Source organism: Nerophis ophidion, linkage group LG01 (genome assembly GCF_033978795.1).
Source record: "Nerophis ophidion isolate RoL-2023_Sa linkage group LG01, RoL_Noph_v1.0, whole genome shotgun sequence".
Classification (NCBI taxonomy): Eukaryota; Metazoa; Chordata; class Actinopteri; order Syngnathiformes; family Syngnathidae; genus Nerophis; species Nerophis ophidion.
In genome coordinates, this window is record NC_084611.1 from 16,667,823 (window position 1) to 16,684,264 (window position 16,442).

Below are 16,442 nucleotides of genomic sequence, written 5' to 3' on the forward strand. Positions count from 1 at the left end.
TGCATATATATGCACATACATACATATGTGCATATATATGCACATACATACATATGTATGTATGTGCATACTACCATGCAAGAAGGAAGCCCCTGCTCCAGAAGGAACACCTTATGGCTCGTCTAAAGCTTTCTGCTGATCACATGGACAAATATAAGACATTCTGGAGAAAAGTTCTGTGGTCAGATGAAACAAAAATTGAGCTCTTTAGCCACAATACCCAACAATATGTTTGGAGAAGAATAGGTGAGGCCTTTCATCCCAGAAACACCATGCCTACCGTCAGGCATGGTGCTGGTAGTAGTATGTTCTGGGCCTGTTTTGCTGCCAATGGAATTTATGCTTTGAATTGGACAATGAAAAAGGAGGATTACCTCCAAATTCTTCAGGACAACCTAAAATCATCATCTTGGGCACAATTGGGTGTTCTAAAAGGACCCCAAACACACGTCAAAAGTGGTAAAGAAATGGCTAAATCAGGCTAGAATGAATGTTTTAGAATGGCCTTCCCAAAGTCCTGACTTAAACGTGTAGACAATGCTGAAGAAACAAGTCCATGTCAGAAAACCAACACATTTAGCTGAATTGCACCAATTTTGTCAAGAGGAGTGGTCAAAAATCAAACCAGAAGCTTGTGGATGGCTACCATAAGCGCCTTATTGCAGTGAAACTTGCCAAGGGACATGTAACCAAATATAAACATTGCTGTATGTATACTTTTGACACAGCAGATTTGGTCACATTTTCAGTAGACCCATAATAAATTCATAAAAGAACCAAAACTTCATGAATGTTTTTTGAGACCAACAAGTATGCGCTCCAATCACTCTCACAAAAAAATAAGAGTTGTAGAAATTAATGGAAACTCTATACAGCCATGACATTATGTTCTTTACAAATGTGTGTACACTTCTGACCACGACTGTATATATATATATATATATATATATATATATATATATATATATATATATATATATATATATATATATATATATATATATATATATATATATATATATATATATATATATATATATATATATATATATATATATATACACACACACACACACATATTTTCCAAACATCCATCCATTTTCTACAGCTTTTCCCTCAACATTAGAATGTTTAATTAGTGTGGAAAAGTATCTTTAGTAGCAAAAACTACACTTTTGGAAATTGACCAGTCCAACCAATAATTTGCTTTTATTTAATCGTCTTAATATCGACCAATACTGAAAGATCCAATATCAGTATTGTATTAGAAGTAAAAGATAAAAAAACTTTGTATACTGAGATGTCTATATCATGCAACTAAAATTAGTAACAAATAAAATACATTTTAAAAATCACATTTCATAAATGGTTTCAATATAATTTGTAGTTTTTGTCAAAATATGAAAGCGAAACATGCAACCTACCTCGTTAGTGACTTTAGCTCCAAAGAGCCAGCCCGCTCCTCGAGGGCTGATGGCCCAGGTGTCGACATCTTCCGGGTCAGACCAGACCAGATCACAGAAGGCTCCTTTGTGAGGGATCTCCTGGTTCCTCTCAATGGTCCGGATTTGATCTAAGGTTTTGATGTCGGGAGAGAGACCTCCATGTACACACAGGATCTGTTCATCCATTAGCTGACAAAAACACACAACAGGAAAAACATGGCTTCAAAAATGAATACAGCAACATAAAAACCTTGCTTTTCATACACGCCATTTTCTGCGCCCCAGTTTACATACACCGCCTGGGTTATCGTAACATTGGACGCCGCAAACCAGCTCGCCTGCGTATCATTCCGCGAAATTGCAATCTCAAACAAAGCGTTGGTGACCTAGTCTGGACATTTCTTTTATTGAGTATGACTAATAAGTTATCAGCACTTTGATAAAAAAGGTGAGAAACTTGTTTCAAAATACTATTGCCCCTCTTCCCTTTCTGCCGTCTTTGTCAACAGGAGTGTTCAATAAAGGCAAACAAGATTTTATAAATGTATACATTTCATTCATCATACAGTATATATGTGTTCTGCATTATTTTTGCATAAAAAATATAATTATTCTCTATAAAATGTGGTATTTTATTTGTTTCAACTTAATCACGGATTTTGATACTTGGCGCCATCTAAGAAATATGCTAACTTCCAAATAAGCATAATAATGTGAGCATGCTGGCATTTTTGCTCATTTAATTTGTATGCACTTAAAAAAACGTGATTTTGGTACTAGCCATATTAGAAGTAGAGATGTCCGATAATATCAGACTGCGGATATTATCCGCAGTCCGATATTAGATGAATAGGACGATAAATGCTTTAAAATGTAATATCGGAAATTATCGGTATCGGCTTCAAAAAGTAAAATGTATGACTAAAACGCCGCTGTACGGAGTGGTACACAGACATAGGGAGAAGTACAGAGCGCCAATAAACCTTAAAGGCACATAATACCTATGGCTTTTCACACACACAAGTGAATGCAAGGCATACTTGGTCAACAGCCATACAGGTCACACTGAGGGTGGCCGTATTAACAACTTTAGGACTGTTACAAATATGTGCCACACTGTGAACCCACACCAAACAAGAATGACAAACACGTTTTGGGAGAACATCTGCACCGTTACACAACATAAACACAACAGAACAAACCCCTTGCAGCACTAAATCTTCCGGGGCGCTACAATATACACCCGCTATCCCCCAGCCCCCACCACCCAACCTCCTCATGCTCTCTCAGGGAGAGCATGTCCCAAATTCCAAACTGCTGTTTTGAGGTATGTTAAAAAAAAAATAATGCACTTTGTGACTTTAATAAAAAATATGGCAGTGCCATGTTGGCATTTTTTTTCCATAACTTGAGTTGATTTATTGTGTAAAACCTTGTTACATTGTTTAATGCATCCAGCGGGGCATCACAACAAAATTAGGCATAATGTGTGAATTCTACGACTGTATATATCGGTATCGGTTGATATCAGAATCTCTCATTAAGAGTTGAACAATATCGGAATATCGGAAAAAAAAAGCCAATATCGGACATCTCTAAAAAAAATTTAAAATGCAACTTTCATTTCTATTAATGGTCCCAGGGGTGTCTTGTGATATTGATATCAATCCGCAACAACAATAACAAAAAAAAAAGTATCAGTATGATACAGGCTTGGATGTAAAATCTCAATAACCAGCATGTTTACTTGTACAAAAACTGAACAGCGAGTTGAATCTTAAATTCTTCTATTTCAGTCAAGTCATTTCCTAAAGGCAAACATGCTAGGCTATCAAAAGCTAAGCACACAAGCTAGACATGCGTAACAATTGTGCTTAATTGAAAAATATTGCAGTCTAAAACGGTGTCAATATAAACAAGTATCAAGTAATTATGCCAATATATTAATTACACATAATAAAAGTATCCAGTAACAAACGTGTCCGCATCATTCCGCTCATCGCGTCATGAGCTCAACTTCATGAATTATTGCGACCGGGAAGCGTTGCACAAAAAAAATTACCTGCCACTCCACTTCAACTTAAAAACAGCATAAGTCAGAGTTAGTAATAAACATTGTTCAATCATTCTTCTCTGATTGGCTTGATAAAACCATTTGAGGAGGTATAGCTCGGTTGGTAGAGTGGCCGTGCCAGCAACTTGAGGGGTCTAGGTTCAATCCCCGCATCCGCCATCCTAGTCACTGTCCTTGGGCAAGACACTTTACCCCCCTGCTCCCAGTCCCACCCACACTGGTTTAAGTGTTTTTCAACCACTGTGCCGCGGCACACTAGTGTGCCGTGAGATACAGTCTGATTATCTAATTTCACCTACTTTGGTAATGGAAGTTTGCAAATGATGTGTTGTTGTTGAGTGTCGGTGCTGTCTAAAGATCGGCAGTGTAACCGTGTAATACTCTTCCATATCAGTAGGTGGCAGCAGGTAGCTAATTTTTTTTGGAGATTTCGGAAACAGCGGTAGGCAGTGTGCAGGTAAAAAGTTGTCTAATGCTTAAACCAAAAATAAACAAAAGCTGAACGCCCCTAATAAAAAGGCATTGAAGCTATGCAGAACGGAACTAAAACTGAACTGGCTACAAAGTGAACAAAAACAGAATGCTGGACGACAGCAAAGACTTACTGCGGAGCAGAGACGGCGTCCACAAAGTACATCCGAACATTAATGGGTTGTACTTGTATAGCGCTTTCCTACCTTCAAGGTACTCAAAGCGCTTTGACACTACTTCCACATTTACCCATTCACACACACATTCACACACTGATGGAGGGAGCTGCCATGCAAGGCGCTAACCAGCACCCATCAGGAGCAAGGGTGAAGTGTCTTGCTCAGGACACAACGGACATGACGAGGTTGGTACTAGGTGGGGGTTGAACCAGGGACCCTTGGGTTGCGCACGGCTAGTCTCCCACTGCGCCACGCCGTCCCATGACAATCAACAATGTCCCCACAAAGAAGGATTAAAAACTATTGAAATATTAAAGATGGCTAAAACAAAGTATATGTGGGAAATATCGCTAAAAGACATGAAACTGCTAAAGGAAACTACCAAAAAAAGAGAAAAAGCCACCAAAATAGGAGCACAAGACAAGAACTAAAACACTACACAGAGAAAAACAGCAAAAAAGTCTAAATAAATCACGGTGTGGTATGACAGGTGGTGACAGTACACCTACTTTGAGACAAGAGCTATAGTCATGCATGCTTGGTTATGATTAAAAGTCATATCCAAAAATTGTGACTTTTTTACTGTCAACAGAGTTTCTTTTTTTAGTGATTTCTGCTGGTGGTGTGCCTCTGCATTTTTTTAACGCCAAAAATGTGCCTTGGCTCAAAACAGGTTGAAAAACACTGACTTAGATATTGGGTTTCACTATGTAAAGCGCTTGGAGTCACTAGAGAAAAAGCGCTATATAAACATAATTCACTTCATTTCTAACATATGACATTAGTAAATGACTCTTGCTGATCATATTGGATTAGTATTGGTATCGGTCAATACTTGAGGCCCAAACATCATGATTGTATTGGAAGTGACAAAGTTTCTGGACACCCCTAAATAGCGGCGTGTTTTTTTCCCCTCTTTTCTTGATGAATAAATCTGCATCTGCAGCATGCTAACTTGTTTGCACTCTTGACCATACTTAACTGACTACACCAGCCCGAGTGAGAATGTATGGAGCTCCAAAAGAGAAAAAATACTTACAGCCGCCACTGTTAACATATCGAAGACTTTGGTGCAATAACGCCAGGCGTTAGCGTTTCCATATTTGGTCTGGCACTCATCTGCAGGGGATATGGCAAAGACAACATTGCGCAATGATTACTGTTCGGTGGTAACATTTAAGGCTGGTAAAAAAAAGAAAGAAAAAAAAAGCTGCTCTCACCATAAAAGCCATAAACCTGAGTAATCTGTCTGCTCTCGTGGTTTCCACGGAGAAGGGTTATGCGGTCCGGCCATTTGGCTTTCAGCACCAGCAGGTAGGTAAAAGTCTCCAAACTGTAATATCCTCGATCCACAAAGTCCCCCTAAAAGTGGCAGGGGCAAAACAGTTAAAGGGGAACATTATCACCAGACCTATGTAAGCGTCAATATATACCTTGATGTTGCAGGAAAAAGACCATATATTTTTTTAACCGATTTCCGAACTCTAAATGGGTGAATTTTGGCGAATTAAACGCCTTTCTGTTTAGCCCTCTTGAAGCGATGACGTCAGTACGTGACGTTGCCTAGGTAAGAAAGCCGCCATTTTCATTTTCTCAAACACATTACAAACACCGGCTCTCAGCTCTGTTATTTTCAGTTTTTTCGACTATTTTTTGGAACTTTGGAGACATCATGCCTCGTCGGTGTGTTGTCGGAGGGTCTGACAACACTAACAGGGAGGGATTCAAGTTGCACCACTGGCCCGAAGATGCGAAAGTGGCAAAAATCTTCCGCCAGACCCCATCGAATGTGCAAGAGTGTCTGCACATTTTACCGGCAATGCTAAGGCAGACATGGCACAGAGATGTATGGATAACCTGCAGATGCATTTGCAACGATGAACTCAACAAAATCACAAAGGTGAGTTTTGTTGATGTTGACTTATGTGCTAATCAGACATATTTGGTCGCGGCGTGACTGCCAGCCAATCGATGCAAACATGCTATTTAGGCTATAGCTGAATGTACATTTGAAACTATATTACGTTTCCTTCCACCCACATTTAATGTGAAAAAAACACTTACCAATCGACGGATTTAAGTTGCTCCAGTGTCACAAGATGCGAAAGTCCTGATCGTTTGGTCTGCACATTTTACCGGCGATGCTAACGTAGCTATTCGGCCATGCTATGGCTATGAAAAGCGTCAATAGCTATTCGCTCAATAGCTTCAGTTTCTTCTTCAATACTTTCATACTCCAACCATCCGCTTCAATACATGCGTAATTTGTTGAATCGCTTAAGCCGCTGAAATCAGAGTCTGAATCCGAGATAATGTCACTATATCTTGCTGTGCTATTCGCCATTGTTTGTTTACATTGGCAGCACTGTATGACGTAACAGGGAAATGAACAGTGGCTTTGAGAGAGCGAAAATAAGGCACTTTAAAGCCTTTTTTAGGGATATTCCGGGACCGGTAAAATTTTGAAAAAAATTTCAAAAAATACAACAAGCCACTGAGAACTGATTATTGTTTTTAACCCTTTTGAAATTTTGATAATGTTCCCCTTTAAGCAAAGCACCGTAAATCCTGGACTATAAGTCGCAACCTTTTCGCTACGCTTCGCACCCTGTGGCTTATAAAATGGTGCAGGTATTTTATGGATTTCTCTTCACCGACGGTCATATTGTAAATAGTTTTCATTAAACCCATGCAAAGACACTTAAAAGTAGTGTTATTGTTTGTGGTGTGGCGCCAATCTTTTGGACAAGTTTGCTCACTGCAGCGTTTACCGTTGTTTAAAGCAGTGAACCGGAAGTAGAAGTGCCGTACCGTCTTCTAATCGTCCATAGCTTTTGTACTCGTATGGATTCTTCTTTCATAACTCGAAGTAATGTTTGTAACTTTTACAATGTAACTAAAACTATTCTTACTTACTAATGCGTCTCATGTGTGATGTGTGTAGGAGTGTTTTCATGCATTGTTGGATGTAACGAAGCTAGCGTTGTTAGCATTAGCTAATATGCTAACATGTTTAGTGTCTGTTTTAGTAATAACTTACAATAACATTCCTTTTGTATTGTCTCAAGTTTCACAAATTCCTCAGTAAATTCACCAAAACGTCACCGTGGAATTATTAAGTCCGTTTAACTGATTGGAGAGATAGCTTCCGCAGTTAGTGGGTCCATGATGATGACTGCCTAGTGGTTAGAGTGTCTGCCCTGAGATCGGTAGGTTCGTGAGTTCAAACCCCGGCCGAGTCATACCAAAGACTATAAAATTGGGACCCGTTACCTCCCTGCTTGACACTCAGCATCAAGGGGTGGAATTGAGGATTAAATAACCAAAAATTATTCCCGGGCGTGGCACTGCTGCTGCCCACTGCTCCCCTCACCTCCCAAGAGGTGATCAAGGGGATGGGTCAAAAGCAGGGAAAAAATTTCACCACACCCAGTGTGTGTGTGAGACAATCATTGGTACTTCAACTTTAACTTCTGTTTTGTTGGTCCAGCCGTTTTACTGCCATGTTACAGACACCATTGGAAACACTTTAGGTATGTAAATAAACTTTTACAAAACATTTCTGTGTGAATAACTAATTTCACAACGTATATATTTGCGGCTTATATTGTCCGTTTTTTCTTCTTCTTCTTCGTCGGAGGAAACCAGAATTTGTGCAGCAAGGTTAGTTGCATGGTAACCGAGCAAGGCAGGAAGTGATCACTGGTCAGAGGGATCGACGCACGCTAACAGCCAATCAGGTAATAGTATCAATTAGCAAGTTTGGTTGCACCATCTTGGTGTTTTTTGGAAAATTGTGGATAAAACAGGAAAAGTCACCTTGACAGTATGGCAGTTTTTTTGGATTTCTTAAAAAAATAATTTAAAAAAAGGGACCGTAGTCAGACCAATGTGGTCTGTAAATGATGCGACGTGCTCGTCCCCACCGAGACCGGTAATACCCCACCAACTCAGGCGCGCTCACCCTTTAGAGCACAGCTCTAACTTCCTGGCACTCAACCTGCAAAAAAATAGTTGTTTTCAAGTTTCTCTGTTTACATTTTCACAATTTGCACTATTTTGTTACACTTCATGAAACATTTCTTCCATATTCCTTATTTTTGCACCTTCATTTTAAGCGCTAATTGTTAAGTATTCAATGTGATTTTAACATTTTGTTCACATTATTCATGCTTGGGTTGACATTTCCTTTACTTTATAACTGAGGGGATTATAATCAGAGAAAGGTTGCATTTGAAACAAAAATGCTTACATTTAGTAGATGTTTTTCCTAGTACTTATTTTCCATAAATCATAAAAAATATTAATTATCGATATCGACCAGTTATATCGGGATACAGTTTTCTGAATTTGCCCAGCCCCCTCACTTAATATACGTACTGAATATTAGGGGTGTAACGGTACGTGTATTTGTATCGAACCGTTTCGGTACGGGGGTTTCGGTTCGGCACGCGGGCATACCGAACGAGTTCGGAAGCAGAAGTCTTCACAAGCTGCTCTGCTTTCTGCCTCTGTCTCTGCCTCATTGTCCCGCCCACACAACCATCTGATTGGTTACATACAAAGCCAATCAGCAGTGCGTATTCAGAGTGATGTAACAGCCAATCAGCAGTGCGTATTCAGACTTCAGAGCGATGTAGTCAATTCTTCAGCATCGAGCAGAGATATTCGTTTAGCAGGGGAGGAGCGGTCTCTACCCAAATTATACTAAACACTTCCCAGTCACAACTATTACAAACATCACCATGAGCCCGTTGACCTTCTAGAAACTTAAACTGCAGCTCAGCTCGCTCACACAGTATAGGCTTGAGATGAAGGCTATTTGGCTTTGAGCGTAACTTTAGCTCATTTTGCTGTGTGTTTGTGTGAGTGTGTGTGTGTGTGTGTTAGGGGCAGCAAAGCCCTGTCTGTCTGTTATTTCATTGAATTCCATTGTGTTTAGGGATGAATAGTCTCTCCTATTGCAATTGTACTATTTTTTTCAGCTATAGTTACATGAATCATTAGTAATGTAGCAGCCTAGTTTTGAATAGCAGGGTCCCTGCTATCACATGTTTATAAAAATACAACATTAACATAATAAAAGTCAACTACAGGCTTCCCAAATGCTGTAATGAATTAAGCATGATGAGTTGACATTAAACAGTTTCAGTGGAAACTGTTTAATGTTGCACTTTTTATATGTAGAAGAAAGGTTTTTTCATTTGATTTAATCAAAGCAACAACTTAAAGCAGTTTAATGTGGATTAACGTGGGCAGAATTATTATAGTGTTCCCAATGTTAAAAGGATAAAGCCATTGTTTACAAATTTGGTAAATAATAACCCAAAAATTTATATTTTGTTGTTTTCTTACTGTACCGAAAATGAACCGAACCGTGACCTCTAAACCGAGGTACGTACCGAACCGAAATTTTTGTGTACCGTTACACCACTACTGAATATAAATTAATTTTATTGTTTTTTAGAAGCCCCATTACGTCTGTAAATGTGCACTTCATTGAAATAAAATAATATCAGTCTCAGCCAATACTCCGGTATCGGATCAATAGTGGAAAAGTTGTATCGACACACCCCTACAAGACACATAGAACAAATTTTAAAAAATCATACAAACCATAAATATGTAATTTGTGTCTGGGACTTGTCCGCCAGTTCGGAAGAGCTCGCAAAGGTCATAAAACTAAAACGAAGAAAAAAAAAGTACAAATGTTAGGAACTACATAAACATGCCCAAACAATACATAATCAGTATGAAGCAACCAAGGAAAAAAAATAACTAAAAGTGTAAAGGTGTCACCTGTCCATGTATGTCGCCACACACTGTTACAGGCGTAGAAACGGGCTGGACGTTGGACTCCTCCAGCAGGAGATCGCACACGTAGTCACATAACCGCTGTAATGGGACACATCAATCCTCAAACATCTTCACAACGCCACATCCATGTCCTACACATTCAGTTATTTGTGGAAATCATTGGGTGCCTTGCGATCATACTTGCCAACCTTGAGACCTCTGAATTGAGGAAATTGGGGTGAGGGGACACACATATATATATATATATATATATATATATATATATATATATATATATATGAATAATCCGTTCATGAATGAGTATATATAAGTCTGATCTACAAAATTTGCAGGCAGCATACACCTTCCCCTTCGAGTTTTTGATTGAGACTTCTATTAGAAGATTGCACAGTTCAGTACATATTCCGTACAATTGACCACTAAATGGTAACACCACAATAAGTTTTTCAACTTGTTTAAGTCGGGGTCCATGGTAAAAGCTGTCCTGGATGAACTGAAATTATTTTTCCCAATCATTTTGAAACTAGCAAGCGTACTTCTTCTTGCTCGTCGTCGCCATGTCTCTTCTTCGTTCTTCTGCTTCATCTCTGTTATGTTTTTGGACTGTACTACTTGCCGTAGTTTTGAAGCAATGCATGATGAGAATCCGGATGTTGTGTGTCAGTGTATTAACGTGCCGGCTGGAATGAACACACGCTGATAAATAGCTCCGTACCGGCCTACTTTATGGGTTATACATAAAACTATGGATAACGGAGACATATATAATAGTCTCCTTTTCAGGTGAGAGAGGATGCTTAAGGCAGTGTCTTTAAGGCAATTCCCCCAATGTTGTTGTCCGGGTAGAAATCAGGAAAACTTCGAGAGAATGGTTGCCCCGGGAGATTTTCAGGAGGAGCATTGAAATCCGGGAGTCTCCCGGGAAAATTGGGAGGGTTGGCAAGTAGGCTCGCAATTCAATCTGATTCTTGGGTTGACAATTCGGTTCAGAAATGATTCGTGTTTCCACACGATTCTCGCATTTGGTACATAGATGATCATTTATTTTGAAACAGGATACAGGTTAGAAAAGCTCCTTTTGGCTGCTGACGTATGACTTATACGCGCAATATTTGCCTAAAAATACATCTTTAAAAAAAAAAAGAATACAGTAGCTATGTTTGCGCTAGGAATTTTCTAAATGGGTTCCCACAGTAAATTTTTGGTGTCCGACTTTTTTGTAACCGTTTTGAAAACAAATGATAAATGCACGGCTCGAATTTTACCACGGCAACTGTGGCGAATGTCGCGACCGCCCTCGTTTTTCGCTGTAATGCCCAAACATTGACCAACATTTGCGGCACGGACATGCCGTGACCTCCCTTGACTTTTTACTTGTTAATGGACGAGGGATGTAACAGTATAACTATAATTTGCGATAGTTAGTAACACCGTTTAATTTTTTAATTACCGAAAAAGCGTAATTTATTAATGCATTTTCCATCCATCCATCCATTTTCTACCACTTGTCCCTTTCGGGGTCACGGTGGGTGCTGGAGCCTATCGCAGCTGCATTCGGGCACCTCATCACAGGGCCAACACAGATAGACAACATTCAGACTCACATTCACATAATATAAATACAGTCTAGGGCTGGGCGATAAATCGATATACTCGATTTATCACGGGTTTGTCTCTGTGCGATATAGAAAATGACTATATCGTGATATTCGAGTATACGTTCTCACGCAGTTGCTTTTAGCTGCGGGCATTACACTGCAGGCTCTTCTCATTCTTTCATGTCTCTCCTTCTCACGGACAAGCGCACCTTCTTAAATACGTCACATCATACGCCCTCGCATGAGAGGTAGCAGCATGGGTAACAGTAGCTGTGATGCTAGCGGAGTGGTGCAAGTGGTAATTCAAGAGAAAGAAGGTGCCAATCTGGTAACACATGAGAAATACTGCATCGTCTGGCGGTGGTTGGCTTCAAACGGGAATATGTCGAACAAGTATGCGGCAAAAGCGTTGTTACAAAAAGTAGCACCTACTACTAATTTGAAGCATCATCTGAAAAGTCCCACGCTAGGGAATGAAGAGTGTTTGAAACTGCATGTCAACATCTCTGTTCGGTGTCATAACATGCCGAAGCAACCATTTCCAGGTCGTATGAAAAAAATAGTCAACAACAGTATCAATAATGTCCATACATACACTACTTGATTTCCTGATGCGCAGCTCATTTTTCTTTGACAGTTAAGGAAATATCTTGTGTGACATCATGCACAAAAGTGCACTTTATTTGTTTTTAACTATTGTGTTCTGTACAAAAAGTGCACTTTAATTTAGTGTTGTTTTGATAAGTCATCTTGGTGACATCATGCACAAAAGTGCACTCATAGCTTGTTATAAAATGTCTCTGACAATCTTGCACTTCCGGTTTTGGAAATTAGATTTATTTTTGCCACTCCTTAATTACTGTTTAATAAATAAAATCTTGCGATGAGGTAGCGACTTGTCCAGGGTGTACACCGCCTTCCGCCCGATTGTAGCTGAGATAGGCACCAGCACCCCCCGCGACCCCAAAGGGAATAAGCGGTAGAAAATGGATGGATGGATGGATTTTAGAATGTTTTTGTCTTACTTTTTTTGCTCATATCGCTAACATGTAAAGTGGGAATTTTAAGTCTTTGAAGGCCTTTTGATCAAATTGTCACCTTTTTCAATTAGTATACGCTTGCCTAACCTTTTGGATTTTACTCATTTGTGATGGGTTGTTTGGCAACACTAAATTGGCCCTAGTGTGTGAATGTGAGTGTGAATGTTGTCTGTGTTGGCCCTGCGATGAGGTGGCGACTTGTCCAGGGTGTACACCGCCTTCCGCCCGATTGTAGCTGAGAAAGGCACCAGCGCCCCCGCGACTCCAAAAGGGAATAAGCGGTAGAAAATGGATGGATGAATGGATTTTAGAATGTTTTTCTCTTACTTTTTTTGCTCATATCGCTAACATGTAAAGTGGGTATTTATTTTAAGCCTTTGAAGGCCTTTTGATCAAATTGTCACCTTTTTCAATTAGTATACGCTTGCCTAACCTTTTGGATTTTACTCATTTGTGATAGGTTGTTTGGCAACACTAAATTGGCCCTAGTGTGTGAATGTGAGTGTGAATGTTGTCTGTCTATCTGTGTTGGCCCAGCGACTTGTCCAGGGTGTACGCCGCCTTCCGCCCAATAGTAGCTGTCATAGGCACCAGCGCCCCCGCGACTCCAAAGGGAATAAGCGGTAGAAAATGGATGGATGGATTTTAGAATGTTTTTCTCTTACTTTTTTTGCTCATATCGCTAACATGTAAAGTGGGAATTTTAAGTCTTTGAAGGCCTTTTGATCAAATTGTCACCTTTTTCAATTATTATACGCTTGCCTAACCTTTTGGATTTTACTCATTTGTGATAGGTTGTTTGGCAACACTAAATTGGCCCTAGTTTGTGAATGTGAGTGTGAATGTTGTCTGTCTATCTGTGTTGGCCCAGCGACTTGTCCAGGGTGTACGCCGCCTTCCGCCCAATAGTAGCTGTCATAGGCACCAGCGCCCCCGCGACTCCAAAGGGAATAAGCGGTAGAAAATGGATGGATGGATTTTAGAATGTTTTTCTCTTACTTTTTTTGCTCATATCGCTAACATGTAAAGTGGGTATTTATTTTAAGCCTTTGAAGACCTTTTGACCAAATTGTCACCTTTTTCAATTAGTATACACTTGCCTAACCTTTTTGATTTTACTTATTTCTTATAGGTTGTTTGGCAAAACTAAATTGGCCCTAGTGTGTGAATGTGAGTGTGAATGTTGTCTGTCGATCTGTGTTGGCCCTGCGATGAGGTGGCGACTTGTCCAGGGTGTATGCCGCCTTCCGCCCGATTGTAGCTGAGATAGGCACCAGCGCCCCCGCGACCCCAAAGGGAATAAGCGGTGGGAAAATGGATGGATGGATGGATTTTAGAATGTTTTTCTCTTACTTTTTTTGCTCATATCGCTAACATGTAAAGTGGGAATTTATTTTAAGTCTTTGAAGGCCTTTTGATCAAATTGTCACCTTTTTCAATTAGTATACGCTTGTCTAACCTTTTTGGGTTTTACTCATTTGTGATAGGTTGTTTGGCAACACTAAATTGGCTCTATTGTGTGAATGTGAGTGTGAATGTTGTCTGTCTATCTGTGTTGGCCCTGCGACTTGTCCAGGGTGTACACCGCCTTCCGCCCGATAGTAGCTGACATCGGCACCAGCGCCCCCGCGACTCCAAAGAGAATAAGCGGTGGAAAAATGGATGGATGGATGGATTTTAGAATGTTTTTCTCTTACTTTTTTTGCTTATATCGCTAACATGTAAAGTGGGTATCTATTTTAAGCCTTTGAAGGCCTTTTGATCAAATTGTCACCTTTTTCAATTGGTATATGCTTGCCTAACCTTTTTGATTTTACTCATTTGTAATAGGTTGTTTGGCAACACTAAATTGGCCCTAGTGTGTGAATGTTGTCTGTGTTGGCCCTGCGATGAGGTGGTGACTTGTCCAGGGTGTACGCCACCTTCCGCCCAATAGTAGCTGTCATAGGCACCAGCGCCCCCGCGACTCCAAAGGGAATAAGCGGTAGAAAATGGATGGATGGATTTTAGAATGTTTTTCTCTTACTTTTTTTGCTCATATCGCTAACATGTAAAGTGGGTATTTATTTTAAGCCTTTGAAGACCTTTTGACCAAATTGTCACCTTTTTCAATTAATATATGCTTGCCTAACCTTTTTGATTTTACTTATTTGTGATAGGTTGTTTGGCAACACTAAATTGGCCCTATTGTGTGAATGTGAGTGTGAATGTTGTCTATCTATCTGTGTTGGCCCAGCGACTTGTCCAGGGTGTACGCCGCCTTCCGCCCAATAGTAGCTGTCATAGGCACCAGCGCCCCCGCGACTCCAAAGGGAATAAGCGGTAGAAAATGGATGGATGGATTTTAAAATGTTTTTCTCTTACTTTTTTTGCTCATATTGCTAACATGTAAAGTGGGTATTTATTTTAAGCCTTTGAAGACCTTTTGACCAAATTGTCACCTTTTTCAATTAGTATATGCTTGCCTAACCTTTTTGATTTTACTTATTTGCGATAGGTTGTTTGGCAACACTAAATTGGTCCTAGTGTGAGAATGTGAGCCCTGCGATGAGGTAGCGACTTGTCCAGGGTGTACGCCGCCTTCCGCCCGATTGTAGCTGAGATAGGCACCAGCGCCCCCCGCGACTCCAAAGGGAATCAGCGGTAGTAAATGGATGGATGGATCATCGCTGGATAAACACATTGTAAATTGACGTTTAAGTCCACCTGGAATCAGTCATCGTTATGGGGGAAATGTGCAGAATGAAGATGACTTTTACAAATCAGTCATTTGACGAGTATATTAGTCAACACTAACCATAATAATAAAATAAATAAAAATAAATAATAATAATAATAATAACGACATTCACTTCCTGGCCGCAGGGACGAGGCGAGTGTGCTGAACGTAACTTGTTAGCTGGTGCTAACACAGCCTATTTACACATTTAACCACAGCTTAGGTGAAATAAGACGACCACACTACATAAATATAATTACACGAGGTAGGGTTTACCTTTAGGTCGTTTTCTGGAAGGTACTTGCACTGTTTCGCGATCTCCGCATATTTATCCAAATCTAGAGGCGCCATTGTTACTAACTAGCTATTTTGTCTTGCGCAACTTCCGGTAAAGCTTGAGGCTGCTTCCGTCTATAAGTTTTTTTTTTTTTTTTTTTTTTTTTAGCTTTATTTTACTGCCATCTTTCGTCGGCCCGCTGTAACAACATTGCCGAGAGTACAGTTGCACGCTTTGAGAAAATTATATAAACTCCTAAACCAGGGGTCACCAACGTGGTGCCCGCGGGCACCAGGTCGCCCGTAAGGACCGGATGAGTCGCCCGCTGGCCTGTTCTAAAAATAGCTCAAATAGCAGCACTTACCAGTGAGCTGCCTCTATTTTTTTAAATTGTATTTATTTACTAGCAAGCTGGTCTCGCTTTGTTCGACATTTTTAATTCTAAGAGAGCCGAAACTTAAATAGAATTTGAAAATCCAAGAAAATATTTTAAAGACTTGGTCTTCACTTGTTTAAATAAATGTATTTATTTTTTTACTTTGCTTTTTATAACTTTCAGAAAGACAATTTTAGAGAAAAAATACAACTTTAAAAAATGATTTTAGGATTTTTAAACACATATACATTTTTATCTTTTACATTCCATCCTCTTCTTTCCTGATAATTTAAATCAATTTTTAATTAATTATTTTTGTTTTTATTGCAAAGAATAATAAATACATTTCAATTTAATCCTTCATTTTAGCTTCTGTTTTTTCGACGAAGAATATTTGCGAAATATTTATTCAAACCTACTATGATTAAAATTCCCAAAAAATATTC

At 39.6% G+C, this 16,442-nt stretch overlaps 1 protein-coding gene across 1 annotated transcript in view; it reads right to left on the reverse strand.

Annotated features, from left to right (window-relative positions):
• ppp6c (protein phosphatase 6, catalytic subunit) overlaps positions 1–15,761 on the reverse strand; it is a 17,743-nt gene extending 1,982 nt beyond the window's left edge. Inside the window, exons 1-6 of the mRNA XM_061897429.1 lie at positions 15,620–15,761; positions 9,969–10,064; positions 9,786–9,851; positions 5,390–5,531; positions 5,209–5,288; positions 1,425–1,634 (exon numbers count right to left, since the gene is read on the reverse strand). Of these exons, the coding sequence (XP_061753413.1) occupies positions 1,425–1,634; positions 5,209–5,288; positions 5,390–5,531; positions 9,786–9,851; positions 9,969–10,064; positions 15,620–15,694 (669 nt within the window). The 5' untranslated portion in view covers positions 15,695–15,761. The remainder of the gene's footprint in view (positions 1–1,424; positions 1,635–5,208; positions 5,289–5,389; positions 5,532–9,785; positions 9,852–9,968; positions 10,065–15,619) is intronic.
• Positions 15,762–16,442: the final 681 nt, after the last annotated feature.